The sequence below is a fragment of the Metopolophium dirhodum genome, chromosome 6 (genome assembly GCF_019925205.1).
Source record: "Metopolophium dirhodum isolate CAU chromosome 6, ASM1992520v1, whole genome shotgun sequence".
NCBI classification, from domain to species: domain Eukaryota; kingdom Metazoa; phylum Arthropoda; class Insecta; order Hemiptera; family Aphididae; genus Metopolophium; species Metopolophium dirhodum.
The window spans coordinates 18,481,378-18,506,327 of record NC_083565.1 but is presented as its reverse complement, the minus strand read 5'-3'; the positions used below and the strand labels follow the sequence as shown (position 1 = coordinate 18,506,327).

Genomic DNA, 24,950 nt, shown 5'->3' with positions numbered 1-24,950 from the left:
CTATTCTAAAAATAAAACTGATCTCATTATGTTGAATATACTTTCCTAAATAATTGATAAAGATAAAAACAATTTATCGTATTTCCCGTTTCTATACCGAAGTACCAATTAAAATCATCATTCTACTTGATCAACTATTTTATAACTCAAATTTTTTATATTCCCAATATACATATTATTTTTAATTAATAAAGTAAAAATATAATATTTATGGGCATACGTAAATGTAAACTTAACTATGTCCATCGCTAATAAAAAATATAGATCAGAAGTGAAAAGTTTAAAAGTTAAAAATTACCAGGAACAATTACCAGCGAGCATATTAAATAATAAATAATGAAAAAATACTCACTGTTATTGGCGTAGGTAGATATTAAATTTTGTTTTGGAAGTTGCCTCTCTGAGTTTGAAAATTATGAGTTGAATAAGCAGTATAGCTTATATAGTTTAGAATACTTTTTGTGATTATTTTTATTGCATAATATGTAATTTATTTCATAGTTTAGGTAAAAATATCTCTCTGGATATTATTTTTCATCGTTGCTAAATATTGAAAACAACTATATATTAAATATACTTATATTTTGTTATTTAAAATTAAGTTTTGACAGTAGGCTTTCTTAATTATTAAATCAAAAATATGATTCAATCATGATCCAAAAACCAAAATATGCATAATAATTGATAACTATAGATTTTTCTTGATGTAGCTAATAAAAGAAATTTTCGTCCCAATTTAAATCTTTGGCAAACAAATGTATATCAAAGTTAATATTTTCATTCGAAATAAATTATTAAAAATTGTATCTAAGCAGCCTTGTCCGACGCAAACTTGTCTCAACACTCTGAACATCATTAATTTTTTTTTTATCAAAATTATTTAAATCAGTAAAAACAGAATAAAAATAGTAGATCGCAGAAATATTTATTCACAAACCCTATAGGTACCCTAATACAAAAAAATGAATGTTTGCTTATTCTCTATAGACTCAAAAACTACTGGACCGTTTTCAATAATAGATTCCTAGAGACTCTGGTAGTGTTTATACCATATTGTTTCAACACTATTATATGTTGTGCACACATTAATTTAATTTTGGCGATTTAATTCCTTATAAAAATATTGGTAGGTAATAATGATTTTTGTTTTATAGAACATTCACATAACAAAGTGAAATAGTAAAGGTATAGGCACGAGTTGTGCAATTTAATATACTTTTTGTACGAATGGATAGACACCAGACATTGCAGTCGTCCTGAAAGTAAATGAGTGAGCATATTTTCATTTATTTTTTTTCCCGTACTATTTAGGTTTACAAAACAGTCAACTTGGAAGTATGTAGAAACAATTAATGTCAAAACACAGAACACTTCAGCAGTGAAACAAATAAATACCTAATAGTATATTGTATAGTACAGCGTATTGATGCTAAGAATTTACATTAATTAAAAAAAATATTACAGTAAAAAAAAAGTAGGTATTAATTTTATACAAAAAAAAAAAAATGCATTACACTTATATTCTAACAAAATGTATTTCTAATGAAAACTCTTTATTCAAATATATTATATACGCATATATAGGTATAGTGTATCGTACATGACATTTGAAGACATGCACGATCCGGCCTTGTCATACCATGTGTGTAGTGTGTACGTATATATTTTCTAACACAAATCAACGACTGCTATATAATAAAATTACTTATAGATATTTATTTAAAACGTTTATTGGTAATGTATAGGTAGGCTTACTACACATATGAATTAAATTAAACGCAATATTACTTATATTAAGTACTGAAATATAAAACAGTATACGTCATGTGACATATGATTTTGTACGTTGCAAAACAATAAGCTTATGATTATTATCAGTGATCATTGTCTGAGCCTTTTTAGTGCTCAATTAAAATTGCATATAATCCCTCGAACGAGGTTGCCCAGCAAACGCATAATATGATTATCATAATATCTAAAACTATCGAATTTATGTGAGTGTCGTCTAGATAATAAATCAGGCACATTATAGGTCACGTAAAAGTCGACTATTACCTGATGAAGCGATCACATCACCTACGACCACGACCATATATCTATAAATTAATAATAATATGGCTAACAACTCGGGATGAAGAACCGTTTACAAACATGCTGCAAGAAAATAATAGAAATAAATGGAATATATCTCTACTCCCACCCTGCAGACATTATTATTACCAGAGGAAGAATCGTGCACACCAACTCCATCTACGTCTGCCTAATCAAGTACAAAGAAATTATCAGTGGCGGATCCAGCGCTTAATTTTTTTTTTGGGAGAGGTGGCAAAAGTACAAAAAGTTTCAAAATTGGCTACAAAATTGGCTTAACACAGTGTAAAACAAAGGAAAATTACGGCGATTGGAAGGAGCGGGAAATCCCCTCTTTGTCCTTCGCCACTGGAAAATATACCATGCAACTCCATCCAGTGCGACGTAGCGATGAATTTCTACGATCAAACATAATATATTCGTCGACATTGACCAAAGTTCTCCACATCAATGCACACCTCACACAAGTAGGGTTATAAGTATGAAATGTTCGCATTGAAATATTTGAAATTCAAATATCTGACACTTGCACTCTCCTTGAAATATTGAAAAATATATTATTTTAATTTTGTGTTTTTTGGTATGTTTCGTAGAATCATTCGTAGATGGTCATACCTGATTAATGATTATCAATATATTTTAATTTCCTATGAAGATCTAGAGAAGATTTATAAAATATGATAGATAATAATTATATAATTTGTATACTGTAATATTTAAGAAATATTTCAATAACATTTTCCAATCATAGCTAAACTAAGTAGAGGTGTTTGCTGTGCTTTACACTACATATAGTTTTAAATTAAAATTTTTTTATTTTTCTTCAAAATAAAATATTTCATGAACGTTTTGTGAAATATTTCAAAAAAATGTATTTCATAAAATTTTAGAACCTTACAGACAATAACAATCCATTCACAGTAGAAGAAGCAAGAAATAACATATTCGATTTTTTAAAAGCATTGGTATTGGTGCAAAAATAGTAAAATATTATAATATCATTATGATTAAGATTGTAAAATATATTATAGTACTCGATGCAATATAGGTAACCATAATTCATAAACCCTAATAACTTCAGTGGAATTAAGTTGAAATGAGGTGTTTGTACTGTCAATTTAGGCCAACAATCTAAAATGGAACATTAATTTATACTATATATATATATATTTGGTTGTCATTGTACGTGCCCGCCACTTGCCTATATACACTTCAAAACTTCCATAACTATTTTAATACTTAATGGACATTATTATAATTTAACCTTTAAAATATTTACATAACTTGGTTACCTCAAATTTCTACGCAACACAAAACACAAAACCCATAATTGTAATATTCGGTAAACCAAAAAATACTTAATATTTTAATATACGTGACTCATTATAGTATAGATGCAGTAAGCAACCGTTTTCGAAAAGTATATTTAAACATTTTAGTATGAAAATGTTGTTCGTTTTTGAGACCAAAATGGTGAAACACTTTTTATTGTATAAAGAAATAAAAGAAAATCTATAGGTACCTACTCGTTTTATCTATAACAACGACTGAAACAACAAAGCTACTTTAAGCTACAAAATATAATGATATATTTTAAGACTGTTAATTTATAGAAATCCGTTGTTGGGTAAGCGTTATACCCGTCACGAAACATACAGTTCTGATAATTAAATTATTGTATTTAATTTTTAATTATTCAAGCGCAAATTAATTTTGTTTGTATGTAATTATATGTCCGGCGTCCGCCTGAACCGTGAATACTTTTAAAAACGAATAAGCCACAAACCCATGTCAAACAGGGTTACGTTTATGTAATATAAATCGTGATTTCTAACTAAAGTCTAATTAAATTTTCATATTGATAGTTATATATAATGAATACAGTAGTCCCGCTTACAGATAAATCCGGAGCTGTGATTTTTTCAAGAATAAAAACCAATTACAAATTAAATTATTGTAATTAATATTATTTTTTTTTAAATAGAAAATAACATTAAAAGAAATATTATTTAAGTAAACCATTATTTTTAATTGAACGAAAAAAATAATAATACATTGACCAAATTTCCGGCACATTATTGTACACTCAACTATACACAATTTGTATAATTACTTTAATCTATTTAAAGTATACTTTTTGTCATCATTTAATTCGAACATCTTTAATAAATTCGATGGCCAGTCTTGTACATCCTATTACTGCTCTGTGTATATTTCATGTTGTTAAATAATTATGAAGAATTTTATTTGCCCAACGAATGGAATGTTTCAATAAAAAATTTTTGATACACCTACACGTTATGAATGGATAAATTATGTTACAGAGAATAAAGAAATATTTTGTATAAGTTTATTAAGTTTTTCAAGAATTATCAAATGCATTTTAGGACAAAAAAAAAAATAGGTCACAGCCCATCAATTTTGCGGAGCGTATACGAAATCGTATTTACGAAATATTTGTAAGAATCTAAACAATAATGATAACTATCCGCCGATACATAATAGTAACGCACTAACGCGTGCTGTTTGACAAAATAAATATACGACAAAATGAACGTTTTCATTGTATTCCCGGGCATATAGAAACCCTTAAATAAATGGAAATTTAATCATAGCTCGTAAATAAAAAGGGTGGAAAAAAATATTAGCTTTATGATTATTAACATCGCGATGTGATTAAATAAGAATTTTAATAAAATGCATAAAGCGCTTAATACATATAAGACTGTTTTATACGATCTTATTACAAATTACGAACGCGCGGCTGCTTTTATTGGATCAAATTCGTTTTTTTTTACGATAAAAAAATAACTTTTTTTTTACAGATAATTAAAAAGTACAATGTATACATAAGTTATGAAATATTGGTACGATATTAATAGTAATAACTTGATTAATTCCAGTCAATATTTTATGACGCGAATACTGCAAGTCTACAAGTCCGTAATTAAAATTTCGCTAAATGTGAAAAACATATAATTAAGGATTATTCATTTAGAAATAATATATATGTATTGGAATTTTTCAACGTGATCAATACATAAGCGAAACACGGGTTTATGGTGTGCAGATGCGTTGTAAGTATGTATAGGTCCCCTAGGTAGGAGCTATAACAACTACTATATAATAGGTATATTTTGCTTTTCAGTTGAAATTTGTTCGGTTTTTGAGCTGTTCGAAATAATGATAAAGGATTGTATAACTATATTATATAGACATATATATATAAATATATCTGGTACGCATATTATATGTTCGTATCTATCACGTTCGTAACACAAATTTGATAAAAAAAAAAAATATATTCAATAACCATATTCTATAATATGAAAGAGTGCATATCATATATAGTTACCTAAATATAACAATATACACCATTGCCACTATAAAATGTACCTTCATATGCCCGACATGCCTATGACGCATATTCGAATCGATATTACGTGTATAATATATTTAGGTGTACATAATATAATAATATATGTAGACATAATACATGCACCGGTCGAGACATTGGAATCAGGGCTAGATTCAACGTCAAAAACACTACTCCCCACCCAGTCTAGTTCCGGTTTTTTATTCCCGCGTGTGTTAAAGTCTGCTGTTTGACAAGGAAAACTGTCGGTAGGTATAGAGCGGCGGCGGCGGGAAAGCCGACAGAAAGGAAAAGAACTATAGGAGAAAAAACGTTACAAAGGGTCGGAGAAACAAATTATTTTCTAATCAGTGGTTCCTTCGGTAACTGCAAGACTTAAGTCTTTTCTGGCGAAAAAAAAAATAATTCCTTTTATTTTTTTTCCTTCTTTGTACGTGTTTGCCTTTCGTTTCGATCCGTTTGCGTAACTCGTTTTTTGCGTGTGTGTGTGTGTAGCATCTCCAAAGATTTGAAAACGCTGTCTCATCTCGTGGTCAGCAGATTTAATTTGTAATGTCTAATATCGCAATCTCTACTATAGATTTCGAAAAATATTTGTACCGAAAATTAAAATTCGCAAAAATCTGTCCGTCGTTTGCGAGATGGTGATAAAATAATCGAAACGCTGGTGCAGCTGCAGTACTAGTACGTTTATACATCTCAATAATGACGAGCGAATTCGATCAGGAATAATGCCCTCAGGAATAGTACCTATTATAGGTATTACACTGTTAAGGCGTCACGCAGGAGCAGCAGCGGGACGCGTATATGATATTATGTGTATCTTTTGACAAGTGAAAAAAAATCGAATAAAACAATATTATATGCACTGCGCGATGGAACTTCCTCCTACACGCACGCGCGCACACACACACACACGCGCACACACACACACACACACACACACACACACACACACACACATACACACACACACACACACACACACACACACACACACACACAAACCGTAATAATAAGAATATAGTTTTCCCGGAGGTGCTTTTGGTGTAAACTGGCGTTTTCACTTACGAGCATTTTTTTTTTTTTCAATTAACTTTTTTTTCCGTCATCTCTAACCCACCCGCCCCCACGCGCATCCTATAGTCGTCATTCCACACCGGCACAAGCACAATATCAGTCGTATATACGACGGGGCAGTCCGCGACGAGAATTGGCTACCGGAGAAGTTTTTTCAGGCGGTAAATTCGATTCCTCCCCGCCGACTACCAGCGGTGTATAAATGACTGTATAATTTAATACGGCTGGAGCTCCGGAGAGTGTTGCCGTCCGTAAAAAGCTTGCGATTTGCCACGCCGCTAGTTTTTATTGCCGACACCTTAAACTACTGGCGCCGCCGCCATCCGAAATCCTATAACGGCGAGTACCTCCTTCTCCCCTCCGTCTCCTCCTCCTCCTCCTATTCATCCGCGTACCGCCCGAGTTAATTAATATTAACCCGCGTTCGATATAATATATATACATACGCGTCCGTTGGAATAATATGCTCATCGTAAAAAAAAAAAAATCCCCATTTAGACAATATTATAATAAGGGTATATACAGACTGATGGTCTTAGACTGAGATTTCTACCAACGCTTGCACGTTCGAACTAACGATAATCGTTTTGAAATAATATTATGTATAGGTAGGTACCTCCATAATTTCAAACACATTTGGCGAAACTGAATTCACTTTTATACCAAACCGGCCAAATCGAATCGCTATTTTGGTAGGTATAAGGTAGGTACTTTAATACAAATAATAGACTCGAATATTAAATTATTCACTCATTTATCAAATCAGGGTTGTTATGTTTTAAACATGTTTATATAACATAAATGTAAAACATTTGTTTTAAACGTTTCGTTAATTGTTTAAACCGAACAAAACTTATGTTTAAAAAGTGTAAAATCCAAGTGAATTTTGTGTTGTTTTTTTTAAAAAACGGTATTTTTTGTTTTTTTTCATAAATGAAAATAATACATTAACTCTGTATATCATACTTAAAAACAAAATTCCTTAACGCATCCGAGGAATAAATATATATGTGAAAAAATGATCGCCAAAAGATTTTATACCGTGTTTTAATAATGAAACGAAAATTATAACAGAGCCCAGATTTCTATGATAAGTGATTTTTTTTATTAAGTGCTCTAGAACAATGAATTCCAAATACGTAATTCGATTCATATTACAGCTGATACTTCAAAAGTGAAACTTTTGTTCTGCATTCTTCACTGTTTTTCGATTTTTGAGTATTCTTAAGACATTTTATTAATTCTTAGCGAATAGTTATAGTACATGCTATACAGTTTACTGTTTAGCTATCCTTTGAAATTACAATTCATCCAAATTACAGTGGTGAAAAATGTTGTATAGAAAAAGTTTTCCGAGTAAAATTATTAATACAATATTATAAATATGGATTTGTCGGCTGTAGTATTTATTATTAAGGATGAAAAAACATCGTTCTCGGCGCTCTGTCCAATAAATTATGCCATCGCATTCCAATGTATTTCATTTTTTGGTTTAAAATAAGTAGTGTAAAGAATGTCATCGTCAAGAAAATCATTATATAGTTTTAATTGGTGAAAAAACCGAATATGGTACGATACCGCAGGCATATAATAATTATTATAGCTTAGTTGCTTTTCAGTCGTATAACATATATAGTACTATTATCAACAGTTGTCGTTATAATTTTACCTTTACCTACTCCACATAATTAATTTTCATAAAATAATCCTCCAATTGATTAAAAAAAGTTTCAATGTTTAGAACGGCTAATAAAAATTAATTATATCTATTAATAATTACATCGTATATCGTCGCATGAGGCGATTTGATATGTTTATATAACTGTATATTTAATAAGTTGCAAATACCCAAAGTTAGTTGTTATACTAATTTTAAACAAAGGTTTGTAAACATAAACGAAAGAACTTTTTAATGAACATTATGAAAATCTTATTATAAATCGACGCTTTTACGGCTTGTTTGTAAACTAATTTTTTTCTTGCACGTACCTATTGTGCTACTTATTATCAATTTGTACTTTCATACAATGTATTTAAATTTTAGCTTAAGCGAAAACTAAAATATAAACACAAGTTTCAGGTGAGCACTGCACCTATATTTTTATTTACCTAATTAATAAATAGTAAATACATGAATTTTATTATAATATTAATTTCGTATCAAAGTTAAAAAATAATTTAGGTAACTATTACAGTTAATTTGGATATGAATACAGCAGGTAATTTATTTTAAAAAAGAATAGGGTTATCTAAATAGATTACTATAAATAATATTTTAACTTTAATACGTAATATTGCTGTTAAAATTATCACACACAATTGATACTATAACTGGAACTTTAAACCCGAATTCTTTTTTCTTTTGTAATAAAAATTATTATTAGTATTCTATTATAGTTTATTAAAATCATAATTATTACTATACACGTACTGCAGTACAATAGAACACACAATGATAGTAGTAGGATTTAAATTAAAACAATTACTGAGCAATATACATTTTTATGAGCTCCATATCTCTTGGATTAATTAATATTCAATAATTTCATTAAATTATTCACGTACAAAGAATTTTTATTTTGATTAAAATATTCGATATTCAAAATATGACATGCAATTTTATAAATATTTTAATATTTAATAATACACATTTGCAAATTTTAATTGCATAAATATTTACACAATTATTGTAATATAACACTCTGTTTATGTATTTTATTATTGTTATATAAAGATACACGTTTTAACGTCTTAATAGAGTAGGTACTTGTATAATATATTTAATAATTAAATTAAATCACACAAGGTGTACTAAATATTTATTTTATGTAGCAAATATGTATTTTAAATACGGTGCTACATACTTATCATCATCATTCTTCAACACCATACAAAACCAACCAAAACATTTCGTATGATTGTGTGAACCTATACTACTTAAATTATAATCTATAAACTATAGAAATATCTGCTATTTTCGATTAGGCTATATAAAATGTTTAGTGGGTTACCTATAGGTAACTTGTTATTACCGGAGAAACCAATCTTTCAAGCAGTCATAGTGGTCATACTAATATGTTTGTTACATACATATTAACAATATTATTAATAAATTTAACAATTTTCACTAATTATTTTGGAAAAGACTTGCAGTTTACTTCCCAATTTAATACATTGTTTTTATTTGTGGATATTTCTATAGAGTTTTATTTTTTTTTTATTGATTTTTTGACTTATTGTTTTTATCATTTGATTGATGTCCGCCGCTTTAGGAAATGTTTCGCTATCGGTGATTTATCTGTTCCCTGTGTTTTTATACTCCCATCGTGTTTTTTAAACATATTATTATCTATACTTCTCCCGAAGTCCAATTTATACAAAGCTTATCACGACATATTATCCTCGCCATGTGTTTGATAAATTCTACATTGAAGTATAAGTATCTGCGTCTATTAATTTATGTTTCACAAAATTATGAATATTGTACTCCATAACATTATTGACCCATTCAATTATTAAATATATAGATAATGCGTGGGTACCTACTTATTTACATTTTTCTGAAAATATTTGAAACAATATTATATAATATACGAGTAGGTAGTATACCCGGTCGAGGTCCGTAATTTAGCTGATGCGCTCGTTTATCCGAAACGAAAGAATCCGAAGATGCGATTGCGTACCATGTACATGATATTATTATATGGGTACACCATCATTATTGTATACATTATATAATAACATGACAATATATTATTATTATATTATATACCTACCTAGAAAATCGTTTAAACGAATAAAACGGATTTCCTTTAAACTCGTTATAATATAGTATAGGTAGTGTATCGCGAGTTCGGTCGAGAGATCGGCGGAAGGCTGAACGCATTATAGTTACGCAAAGATATTATTAACGCTCAAATATTGTACACATGTATGCATATATACACTGAGCTCGTCGTAATCGTGGACCCGGGCACGACTATCAGATAAAGCACGTTTCACTGCACCAGCGTGAAGTTTATCTCGTTTGACGTGTTTTTAAACACGTCGATTTAAAGTTTGCAGCAAGGACCGCGAACAGCGGAAAGTCAATAAAACATATTATTATTATTATTATTATATGTATACAAACTATGTCAAACGAAAATTATAAAAATCCAGATATACTTTATTCCCGGATGATGGGTACTTACGGCGGCGGGTACCTACCTCGCTGCGCAGAGTAGGTCACAGTTTTCTGCGGGCCACTTGGTCAGGTTTATTACAGAGGCGTGTAATACTATAATATAGTATTATTATGTATATAACATGGTTTTTCTTTCAATCAGATAGTGATGAATCATCACAATTTATAACGATTCTGAGTGGCATTTTGCAAAAAAAATATATAGATATTTTGTATAAGTAAGTACATAAAATGTAATTTTTGGTTTGTTATTAAAACTTGGAGACAGTAAGCATATTCTCTAATAAAAAGTTCAAGTCTTGCACTCGAAAAATTTGCATTTTCATGCAAAAAAAACTAAATTATACGATGTAGGTACCCACTACCCACCTATACATAATATAATAATATACTCCGTTTAATGTTCACTGTACGTTTTCTCGGTGGTTTTTTGTTTTAGATTGATTTTATATATTATTATGATCTTTAACCTTTCAAGAAATTCGGAGATCGAGTTTTGGTCTTACAACCGTACATAAGAAATTGGAAAATTGGATCTAACATGCGTTGAAGGTAAAATACAAAGGAAAGTTAATAAGGTCAGTTGGAAGACAATTATTCTAGTCAGGAGACTGAATACCGAAGAATAGAAGTGGAAGTCTCAGATCGTGTTATTGTAGTACTCCATTTATGAAAATGCAAAAATGTATTTAATACATTTTTACAATATTTTCACGAGAATTTAAGACATATTTTTCATTACTTAGACATTTTTGAATTCAAAAGGTTTGTTCAGCCACCAAAACGTTTCTTTTATATTTTACAACTGCTTTTGAACTTGTGTAATGTGTATGAATAATACAACTCAGAAATATCGATTTGTCATACTTTTACGTGAATAAATTGTATTAGGAGTATTTTTAGGACGTAAATAATTATTTAATTTTTGTATCTTAATATATATTTTTAACAGGTTATTAACACTGTTGAAGGCTGAGTTACAGACATTTAAAGTGCTAAAGTAACTGAACTTACTTCGGAAAGTTGGTTAAATCACTAAAATGCTTTGAAAATAAGGAGAAAGTGAGCATGCTTGGTGAATAATCTTGTATATATTTTATTATGTCTACCTAAAACAATTTTAGTTTTAGACAGCTTATTAAAATTGTCACTCTTTTATCCTAAAAGAATAATTATTATTGCATTATGATTTGCATTTATATGTCATTAATTTAATAGTTTGCACTTATCATAACTAATCATTTAAACCATAATATCTAATAATTATACATTTTTACATATTCAGAAAGACATTTAAGATTAAATAAACATTTTATTTAGATATTTAAATAATATAATCAAATTTTAAAATGGCAAAAATTCTTACCTAATTTTTATACATCTTATAACTATAGATACTATCTGTCATAATTTGTATAATTACAGTAAGTTATTTACAATAATAACTCAACCTTATGTCTTAGTTATCATTTAACTATAGTCCATGATTCTATATTATATTATTGTAACTTAACAGATTACAGACTAAACCTTTAACCTACAACATACTATAGGCCTCCCGATCAAAACGTTCCATAAGGGATAATTAATAACACTAATATTATGTTGTAAAGGATACAAAATTATAAAACGTATTTAATATAAAATAATTAGTAAAAACACATCTATTTAGCAAACTCTGTGATACAAGTTTGAATTTCAAAATTCGGTTCATAATATTACAATAGTTAAATTTACTAGAAAGTTTCCATATCGTTGAGTTTAATTTCGATAATGTCGACCTTGTAATCATTTCGTTCAAGTTATAATACTGAAATCTTCTATACATACCAGGTGATTCTTTTATAACTGTAATTTTCTCCGTAAAATTATGAATTTTTTTTACATAATTTGAAGGCATTACACAATAACTTGGAAAAATATGTTCATACATTTTAAAATGATGAGTATTTTTCAAACAAAAATTATTTTATAAATACAACATCATTATAAGGAAGAAAATAAATAATCCCTTTTAGGTGTGTAGTGAAAATCGATAATTTAGATCTCAAGAACTTGTGGCCGGTGTAATAATAGCTCTTGTTAATTTATAATTAAGGTATAGGTACTTATACCTCAGCAGGTTTAGCTGAACATCGAATTGTAAATTCAAAGGACAGATTGACATCAATTGAAATCCCGGAAAATCGCTTACGTTATCATCGTTTAAATGTTTCGCTGATCCGCTTTATGCAATTATCTGCACTACCCTATACCCAAACGGCTGAACCTATATAAAGGCTATAGTCATACTATGAATTATGATTAGACATTAGTGAGAGTTTGAGCGAATCGTATAAATGGTGAATAGCTATATGAATTATACCAATGGTACATAAAATCCCTGCAATATGCAATACCATAAATCTAAATTTTATATACCTACTCAAAAGACAAAAACGAAATTATAAACATAATTATCATTAATTAAATATAAATGATAATTATTATTCATCGTTTATGCGGTATCACGTCATAATCGTCGTATATACTCCATTTTTCCGCATTTCATTTAACTCTGTTACTTCTGCGATATTATTATAATTTTTTTTTACATTCCGACGATGAGCGATGAATGTATTGATTTTACAATGATGTGTTTTTTTTTTCTGAAGACACTCTTATTGTAGAGAAATGGTTCGATTTTCCACTTCAGTATATTTTGTGGGAGGAAGTGAATTTATAATTACTTTGGGGGAATTAAAAGTAAAAATTCCACAGTACTTTTCTTAATCATCGAGCAAATTTAATAATATTGATGATATACATGCATAATTTTTTTATTAATATATTTTATTTTATTGAAATTGTTTTATTATACTACGAACGACTAACCTGTTCAAACTGTTTTACGGTAAGTCAGTATTTACTCAAAAGTTGATAAGAATAATAGTTATATGATACAATTATTGATACATAATATAGTATAAATATAATAAATGCAATGTTTTTGGCAAAAATTAATTCAACTTAAAGTTATTGTTATGCTAATAGTAAAATAAATTTTTATAATAGCAGTATAAATACATCATGAAATATACTATTGCGGTAATGTAGGCTGACAGACTAACTTTGGTCAGAATCGTTTTTCGTTTGCAATGATTTATCATGATTTATTCAAATTTAACATAATAATATACGTCACAGTAGCTCACTCAACGACTGTATGGCTGAATCAGTTTCCCAATTTCTTTTCAATACAACCTAACAGTAAGTACAGAGCGTCCATTGTGGGAAAACATTTTGATTCTAGTACCAATTACTGAACATCAGGTACTTACATGTAAAACAATTGGTATTATATTAAATACCATTTTAACTCAACATCTTATAGGCTAATTGGAATGAGCATACGTGAACAAATAGCAAAATAATAATGTAAGTTTTTATAAGGTACATACCAATCACCTGCTCCAGAAACACTGACGGGCGTCTCTATTTTTTGCGATGGATAGTGTACTAACGAAACGGTGTCATCAGATTGTCTCGAAGCCAACTGTCATGAAACCAAAAACAAATCGTTTAGATATTTTTATCACAAAAGATTGTTGGTTTTTTTTTGTATTCTTTATAATATAATGGCCCTTTGGACTGTGTGTTTTTCGAGTTCATAAATCCATATGAATAATATAATAATACATTTTACATATACATTATACATACCAACAGCCCTTTGTCGCCAAGCGTTACCATAATGACGGGAATGTGAGATATTAGCTTACAAACGATGTCTTTTGAACTATTCATTATGCGATCTCGTGTGTCGAATTCGTCGCCGCCGTTAATGGAAACTTTAATGGCGTAATTTACAGGCACTTCAGCTGTAATGAAAAAACAGAATGAAATTCCCTTTGGTGTCTCTCGCAAAGCGTTCAAAATTGGTATTCGATGATATAGCAGAGGTTGTCCATCGATTACTGTTAAACGTACACACAGCACCCAGGCATCAAGCACGAGGGGTCGGATAATGTTTAAACGGATAAAGAGCAACTTATTTCTAAATCCTCGCGAGCACAATGGTCACGAAAGTATACACAACTACCAGTGCATTACAACTTTGCGGTCGTTATAACGATTCCCGCCGATTGGCGTATAAACGGCAAATAGCCCATCAGATTTATGAAATTTATTACGTTTTAATAATTTTTTTTCGTACCAAATTAATACACATAAAACCATTTTGTTCAGCGACAGTGAGGGTAAGAATGAATTTACACAACACCAACAATATAGTTTCAATTTCATTAAATTTTTATGTTTACAATGTCCACTGCGAACAATTTGCTAATTTAATTACTGAATTTCAACATTGTCAAGTTCACAATTAATGTACGTTTAAAATGACTCTGCAGTTACATGACAATAATTGTGGTACCTAATGTGCTGCTGATAACAATTTCGCTACCAAACTTTTCCTTATGGAAATTGGCCACAACTCCGATTAAATGCTCTTACAAAATAATGTTTAACCTAAGTATATAATTATACCTATCTATAGTTTTATTCTTAAGCAATAGCCCTCGGTTATTTTGAAAGTCTTCGTGGATCCTGCAGATTTCAGAAATCACTGTTACTACTGCATTAAGGACTCCACTCCAGATAAATACTAAGACAATACCATAATGATAATGACTAAAAATCGGTGAAAAATGAACACAATATACAATTAAACACAACACAAATGACAACTCTGTGCCTCTGTCGGAAATGTTTTGTGATACATTATAGTTCTGGTGTTCAATTTAAGTAACGAAAAATGTTTTATGGATTATGTTTCACAGCCATTCGAGAAAAAGAACGAACGACTTAGAAATTCCGACATTGTTGAATGTACCCCCGGCCCCTGCATGTCCATTATAATGCTTATGTATAAAACAATAATTCCACGATTTAATCATATACAGTAGCATAATATATACCTATACTATGTTCTAAATATATTCTATAAGCATTAAATAAATAAATATGTATTACGTTTGTGTATATATATAGTATAGGTACTTCAATATAATACCCGACTTATGAATACTCCATTTTGCCAAGTATTTACGAGTATATAGGTCAGAAAGAATTATTATTAGCAACGAATTCGAATGATTCGAAATTAATAAATAAACTATCTTAAAGGAACACGGTTCTATAAGAAAGTATTGATTGGACAAACGAAAATTAGTCAGTCAATTAAAACAAATTGGAACGCGCGTAGTTAACAAAAAAACAGCACCACCCTTTTGTCTTTCAATGCGAACATGCCAAATATTACGGTTTATAATCTACCCGCGATATGAACTGAGATTAATACTTTAGGAACTATTGCATCATTCCAATAAAATACATAAACACCATCGGTACCCGACAAATGTATATAGGTACGACTATATATGAGGCTATTACAGCGTCGAAACTTAAGTATATTCGCGTATAGTGTAAGTACCTATACCTTAATATACGTATAATATAGGGTGCATACGCGAATAAATCCTGATTGACTGCTCCGAGGTACATACGAGATGATTTCGAGAGAGAATCATGTTTTTTTTATTTTCCTAAGACGATCATTCAAACGAAATGTAATATATAATATGACATGTACAATCAACGTGACAAAGTTAAAACACATCTTTGACACAATACCTAATGCGCATCCATCAATAATAAACTGTACTTAATGACTTGGATGGTTTCATAATAATATAATGTGTAATAGGCAGTTATAATTAGTGGACATAAAGATAAGTTTTTCGGGTTGATTCTAGAATACGGTGAAATTGTGCGGAAAATCGATAATGCTATAACGGGTACACCTCGTTTGTGCACAAACATAATATCATATGTATTCTTTCCAGCTCGAATTTTTTGACCTAAGTACCAATAAATTATTATGCAAACAAACAAGAAAAAAATTGATTCACCCAACCATTTGTATAAAATTATTCGTTTGGGGCACCCGTGGGTGAAGACGATACTAATAGCTACTCATTAGTCAATAACCAAAACGTATTTTTCGTACAAGTTATCGTATAATGATAATAATAATAATTATTATTATTATTATAATACATAAATTAATAAATTATAAAAAATTATTTTCGTTAACCAAACGATACAACATTTATACACAAAAGTAGGTATATAAAACTTGCTGACATACGAAATCAAGCCAAAGTGGTATATACCATTGATATCATTTATTATTGATTAGCCAGCTTTGCCCAAGCTCACAACCAAATTCCACTTATCGCAATATAACTACCAGACTTCCTATTGTGATAACATTGTAATGCTATTGTAATACACATCGTTTTTTCTCAAGATAAAAATCATTGTGATAGTGTTATAGTGTTTATATTGTAAAATAATGCCATAAATAATAAATCACGATTTAGACGTACCTAAAGCATAAAAAATAAATATAGACTGATGTACACAGTATTAAATTATAAACCACATTTACTTAATGGTGTATTGTCAGTATAAGTTTAGTCTGTGGGAAAATCGCAAACAAAAATAACCACTTAAGTTTAAACGATTTTTGTTCTTTCGACTGCTTCACTGCGAACAGATTTCATAATAATTAGAAAAATTTAAATGTTTTACACGACGTAATATAACGAAATGGAAATGACAGATACGACACTGATACGACTCAGACTTTACTGATATTGATGGCTCAACCGCTTATCTTTACTGCGCGATTCGAGACCCGAAACTACGAAATTTTTTTAATTTACTAACTTCATTGATGAAATTGTGATTTTTCTATTTAGTCATAGTTACACGCTGTAACAGTACAGACCAAACACACGTACGTTTCTTGTATGATTATTATTATTCTTATTATTATGAATACTACATAGGTATTATATCCGAGAAGAATGTCCTGCTTTTCGCTATTATTGTTGTTCCTTCGATGTTAAACCGTTCACGATTTTTATTTTTGCTGTTTATTTTTCACGATTTCAACACCCCAGTACATTTTATGTGTTCAGGGAAGTAACATTAAATTAATAAACGATTTTTTACGATCGGTAAAAATGTAAAAGATTTATATATTTTAATATTATACAGGAATTTTGATCACTTTAAGATAAAAGTCTAAAATATGTAATCAAAAGCTTTAATCTTCTCGTATATCCATAGACCATATCCGGACATAAATTATAACCCCATACACAGTGTTACTTAGGTACGTGTTAGGTATGTGTATATTATAATAGAGGAGATGAGGTCCAAGTATGTATTATTTCTGTATAATATCCAGGGCATAATGTTTAAACGATCGTTAATGACGCTAATCGAATGATACATTCGAAAAATACGTTAGGTAACCTTTAAACGTTTCACAATTTTAATAAAAAATAATATCAAACAAAAACACAAGAATATTTTCATGTTATAATTATTATGAAGGAACTGATAATGCAAATTGTCTGTGTTTAGCTTAGTTTAGCCTAGCAAGTAATATTATAATTTAGTAAGTCGATAAAAACTCCGAGACTGCTCAGCAACGAGTCATGTATTCGTCTGTGTTAAATGCAAATTATTATATGGTCATTCGTAAGTTCATACTATATATTATGGACCTCTACGGACCATCCCTGCTATAGCCGGTCGTTTTAAAACTGTTTCAATTTAAAAATCTGCGTTTAAATTTTTTAACTAATGAAAAAAACAACTAATAAAAATGGATTCATTCGAACATTGAGTTGATGGTACGTTTTACTATTTAGATATTAAATTAAATTAAATTTTATAACATGAAGTTTGTCCGAAAGAGCAATATAATTAATTTATTATTACCTAAATAAATAAATAATACTCTCGTGTTTTTAAACTTTGAGTAGTGCTGAGGAAGTATTGATTTGACAATGAAATTTGACATAAAACACTTTTTTTAGCAACAATAGTACTACAAAACGTTTATGATATTGCTTTACTTTATTATTTATGAACTAAATATCTGTCCTTACACAATTAAAAACTTAAAAATAATCATAAGATTTAATTTTGGTTTTTATTAAATGGTTATTTTTAATTACGTGTGTATGTGAGTGAGTATGTGTTGAGAGGGTTATTACAAATTATTTATTTTATAAATAAAATTGTACTGTCTCTTATTCGTATTTCTTTTAAAATCATAATGTGAAGGTAAAATTATTTATTCATCAGTGGAAACAAGCTAATTTTGCTAATATCGAATGCAATATTTTTTTTTTTAGTAGGTAAGTAATCATATTTTTATTTAAGGACCATAATATTTTAATTTTCAACTGATCTGTAATAAAACTAACAAAATAAATAACATTTCATAAAACGTTATTATGGGTAATGTTTTAACATTAGTGTTTATAATTAACTATTTTAAAAACAATTTGTTACTTTGTTAGAAATAACAAAATAAATTAGGATTAAACTCTACATTATCATATTCCTGTGTTTAAATAAGCAGAGAAGTATAACTATACTATATAATCATTTTATAGACGTTTTGCAGTGAGGGGTAGAATCAACTTTTCTAATTTAAAAATAAACGGTTTTCCATAGCTATTACATTTTTTTTTTCAACAAACCAAAAATAAAAACTTGAAGCTTCGAATGAAGTTTGCATTTGAAGAAGCATCTAAAATTTAAATTATATTTATTTATTTTTTATATTTTTTTCTCATTTCTCTATCTCTGTCACGCCGCGCCGCGCCGCTCTGTCCCTCTTTGAAATTTTTACCCGCCACTGTTCACGATCAAAATAATTGCAATGCTTTTATAGTTCCGAGTGATTTCAGAATAACTCATTCGCTATAAACCGCTGATGGAAGACAATACGTCGCTATTGTGCATGCATCTCTACACGCTGGCTCTTGACGTCTGAGTGGTATTCATGTAAGAAGTTTTGGTACATTAATCATTGACGACGTTGTTCGTCGCCGAGAAAGAGAAATGTAGTGTACACCGCGGTATACGCACCGTTGGGGAGTACACAAATGAAAAACAAAAATGTTGCGGCAAACATTTTGTCAAAACATATTCTATACCGACGACGGTGTGTGGTAGTATAGGTGCCTACTGTTACTGTGTGACTGTGCGTACACACACGCATATACCTATATACACCTGTATCCGTCGAAATAATTACTGTTAGATAATCAACGTTTTACTTTACCCGCGACAGAATGAAAAAAAATCATCCGTTTTGGTTCATCAAACCATACATTTTAAATATTAAAATACTGCTCAGTCTCACTGCATTAGACGGGCTTCCACGGAAATAAGTGGGTATTTGTCAGACGTACGGTGTACATATTTTATTCTGCAAATAGGTAGTTTTCATCCCGTTTCCCGACTTGTACGACGAGTAGCATATTACCGCGTACCTACGGTATTTTTTTTTTTTTTAAATAAAAGCAAAATTAATTTGAAATTACATTATGTAAAGAATCAATCAAATTCAGATTGAAAACAATTTGTTGGCACGGTTGTTAAGTGCTTTTTGATGGGTTGTAGGTACGTTTTAAAATCATTTTTACCATCATATTGTATTTATATATATATAATTTCGTCGGGCGACGGGCGACTGACTGGTCGAGTGGAAAATGTATAGCTATTGAATTATAGCACATACAGAGATGATATAATATATTAATATAAATGTAAAACCATGAATTTTAGTTTCATATCGGCTCCATCGCAGCATCGAAATACTAAACAGCGCTGAGTCATTGATCATTTAAAATCAACTCCATCTAGATGGTTGTATATGACTGAAGTGTTGGCGTATGCGGAAGAGAAATTACTGAATACACTTAATCATCAACAACACCCGTCAGTACATTATAATGTGGAAAAATAGACGTAAACGTCTATGAAAATATGAATCCTTATTTACCGATTTTCCACGTCCAAAAATCTTTATGATTACATTGCGGACTGTTATTAAGTACTTATACCTAATAGATTTTTATTGGCATTATATTATTAGATTTCTAATAAAAAATTAATATATTTTTTCAGTTTTAAAATAGGTACTTATACTTTACTTACACGGTACCTACGTATAACAAATAGCCGAATACGATAATACTACAACCATTTCGAAAACTATAACAAATTTGAATTATTTATGATAACGTACATAATAGTTTTTTCAACATGTTACCTCTTGCCTATGACATTATAATAATTTACGCCATAAGCAGCTGTGGTATTATTTTACTGGTATAAATGTCGTTGTAATAATTTTAGAGATCTCCAAACCGAATTTCTGACTGGTATAATATGCGACAAGACATGTATAATTGACATAAATTTTGAAATATAAATAATTAAGTAAGTACTTATTATAATTCTCCACAATACTTGGCAGTTGGCAGGCATAAACAATATTGATTGATGCCTGACACCACTGATGGTTAAATGTAAATAATAACTACGAAGCACTAGATAGTGTTTTTATATTTTTGTGCAGTAGATAGTTTTGAAATCGTTTACCAGCAGTTGACTAATTAAAGTAAAAATATAATTTTTTTTCTCTCATTAAAAACGATGTTTGTGTATATTCTTTCCAACTTATTCGAGTGAAGTTAAAAAGTTGTTTATACACAAGTATACAACTTAACTAGTTAATGACCGTTCTTGATTAAAGATGTGTACTCTTATTAAACCTCAAAGAAATTAATGTAGCTACTAGCTTCTCATTTTAAATTTAATATGTACCGAACAGAGCTAATATATATAATGGAATTTTTAGTCAGACATTTCATTATTTTTTTTTAATTAGTTACCTTTTTTATAATTTAAGTTGTTTTTAATTCGTCAAGTCATACTCAAAATCTATGTATTATTCTATTTTCTAATTGGTCTATATAATATTATTTCAAGAATCGAAATATAATAAAACGTATTCAGGTACTATCATAAAAAGTTTTTATTGGAAAATATAACAAAAGTAATGTGATAGCCTATGATGGCAATCTAAAATTTTAAATTACATATTTTAATCAAACATACATAATTATTACACGATTGTTGAATAATAAAAGTAGGATTCTATCTACCCAAGAATTGTATTGAAAAATATAAATAGAGAAAAATTATAGAAAATTAAAACATTTAAAAGCTTATTATTGTTTAATAAATTACTTTATATTCAAGTGTAAACAATATTAAATTTGTATAATAAATGTAGACCCACAGTATTTATAAGGTCGTAAATAATAATGTTTTATATTATTTGAAGTAACCCTTAAAATGTAAATACATAGACATCATTCAAAATGTTTAAAGTTATTGTTCCATACAATAAATGTAGACTACAATGGGATTATTATGTCGAATTATATACAAAACATGCCAAGAATACATTTGTCACAAACCAACGGTCAATATATTTTTTTAAATTATTTATTTTATAAAAAAAAAAATTAGTTGAAAGTAATAATAATAATAATAATAATAATAATGTATTTGAATGTCTCATAAAATAACTTCTATGAAGATTTTACTTTTGGCAATAAAACCATTTTACAACAACATAATTCGAGTTGAATAAGTAATAACTACTAAAGTAGGTAGAGAAAATGATGCTTTTTGTGAATTTGCATCAACAATAATAACGTACTATAATATTATTTTGTATTTTATAGAATTAATATTTTACCGTCAAATATCCACGGTTTTGGATTTAGTAATAAATATAAATTTCAATAGGGATACCTCGTAACGCCATGTTTTCTACAAACAGAATACAAATGTATTCCAATAAAAAAATAAAAAAAACCTACACGTTCAATAGAAATATGAAATCATAATTTAAAAAATATATTATATAATATATATGTATATCGTTTTTGAGCCAATTTATTCTTCTGACACTTCACTTAATATATATATAAGTAATGAAAAATACACGGGAGAGTAATCATGAGATTTCGATCTCCGATTGGCGACGAAAACCCACAATTCTTTTGCTGTCAGGGATTTGTAAGAAGTCTGTGGTTTGCTTATCGATAACGGCACTTTCACGACTTATCCTCGCATCGCCGTTGATTTCCGTTTTCTTTTTGACTCGTAAAAACGATTTTAACGATTACCTCACCAATACAAACATATGTACATTATATATATTCTGCAGTGTCCACACCACACGTTAGACAGTACGAATGTTAAAGCCATGGTATTCCTTAGTATTCTTTTACCGCACAAATTCGAACACGTTTTGTGTTTTGTTTTATTGTGTTAAACTATTATAGATGACAAGACCCTACGTGCCCCTCCATTGCCATTGTCCTCTCGGTTTTGGAGACACTATACTACTTAAATTAGATTTTTACATATTGTCTTAGAAAAACATTCAGCTGTTTTGGAATATGTAATTAAAAATGTATGCTGTCATTAAAAAAGCAAAAGCTTAAAACTTGGCAGAAATAATTTTATTTTGCAGTGACTTCTATTACAAAAAAAAATATTTCCAAAAAAGTTAATAATTTTAGGAAAATGAGTTTTTCAAATTTAAAATAATCCTTTTGTATATAGTTTACCGGTCAACGGTTTCTGAATTGAGCCACTCATCTCGCTTAGATCACTCAGGCGCGAGTTTCGGTATTGTTACAAATTACAATGTATAAAGGTTGAGGTTTATATATAAAATTATATTATACACATCCATTAGTAGTAGATATAGTACCGTTATTTTAATAAAGATGATGAAAGCCAAATTTGCTTGTTATTTTTAAATATTTTAGTCATAATATGGTTTACCACGTACTTCATTTTAAAGTCTCCAAAAAAATCGGAAAATAAATACAACATGTATATTGTATGTATATTATCCTCATAGGAAAATAATTATGATTTCTAGTGAATCGTATGCAAAATAAATACTTGTGTTATGTCACACGACGTTTTTCCTCGAGCATATCACCTGCATATTAATATGTTCCTCTACTCGCTTTTTAAGTAGTCTGTAAAACTTACATAACTATTTTCAAAACTAATGGAAAGATGTAGTTCAACTTTTAAAATATTAATATAAATTACCTCTATAACTCTAAATAAAGCTATCTCAATTTATTAAAAACAAATATTATATTTTTTTTTTAATTTTTAATTCAGGTAATCGGGTAAATCAAATATATCAACAATAAATTATAATAATTTTGGCTCTTTTCCAACACATTAATAATTGTACAAAACCATATTTCTAAAACATTCATTAGAAATAAAACTATTGACGAATACAAAATATACAGTAATATATATATGAATAATACGTCTGTATTATCATTTATCATTCGTTAAATTGAGTATAAGTTCTAAAAAAAAAAAAAAAAATAGAACAGTTACTTGATATTTTTCTTTTGCAGGATGTCTATCTATGAATCATAAATATTTTTTTGTTAATAATAGTAACTATGACAACAAAAATACCTTACGAAAAATCTGTCAGAAAAACAAAAACCATAGCACGCTACTCGATATTTTTTTTCTACAAGGGAAATCTATTAGAATCTTATGTATGTTTTTGTTAATAATAGTTACCATTACAACGAAAACCTCAAGAAAGATATCAGTCAGAAATATTTTATTGTGTATCCAGCCCAAAAACATATTTTTGTTAAAAAAAATAGAATAGAATCTATACTGAATGCCATATTAATTATTAGTAGATTAAATAATTTGATCTACAATAATATAGGTTAATATAGGTGTTTTCATCTAACAACTAAAATAATTAACATATTAAATTAATGACTTTCAATGGTGTACTATATATTAAATTATAAATTAGTGTTTTTAAATAGCTTATTAATGTGATTCATTAACTTTGTGTATAAACAATAATAGTTATACTGTTTATATTTGTTGTTATTAATGAAGGCGTAACGTCCTAGAAAATAAATGAACAGATTGTGCATTGTTTGATCGTCAAAATTATTCATGCGCAAATGTGCAATACAATTTCTTATACGTAACTAATTTAAATAAGTAAATAAAACAGTGATAAAAGCCTTTAGCCCTTTAGCAAATATGTATAACAGCGAGAAGCACTGAAAGGAACAGCTAGTTAATCAATTGGAATTATAATATAATATATTGTAAGCAGCGAAAACTTTTGTGGTAAGGAATGACAAGACATGTACCAATTCAATTTTATTTTTAATTTGACAATTCCTAAAAGAAAATATT

General features: G+C 28.9%; 1 protein-coding gene across 1 annotated transcript in view; it reads right to left on the bottom strand.

Moving 5' to 3' along the window:
- LOC132946802 (uncharacterized) overlaps positions 1-24,950 on the bottom strand; it is a 148,491-nt gene that overhangs the window by 30,298 nt on the left and 93,243 nt on the right. Inside the window, exons 13-14 of the mRNA XM_061016883.1 lie at positions 14,436-14,593; positions 14,174-14,268 (exon numbers count right to left, since the gene is read on the bottom strand). Coding sequence (XP_060872866.1) covers positions 14,174-14,268; positions 14,436-14,593 — 253 coding nt within the window. The remainder of the gene's footprint in view (positions 1-14,173; positions 14,269-14,435; positions 14,594-24,950) is intronic.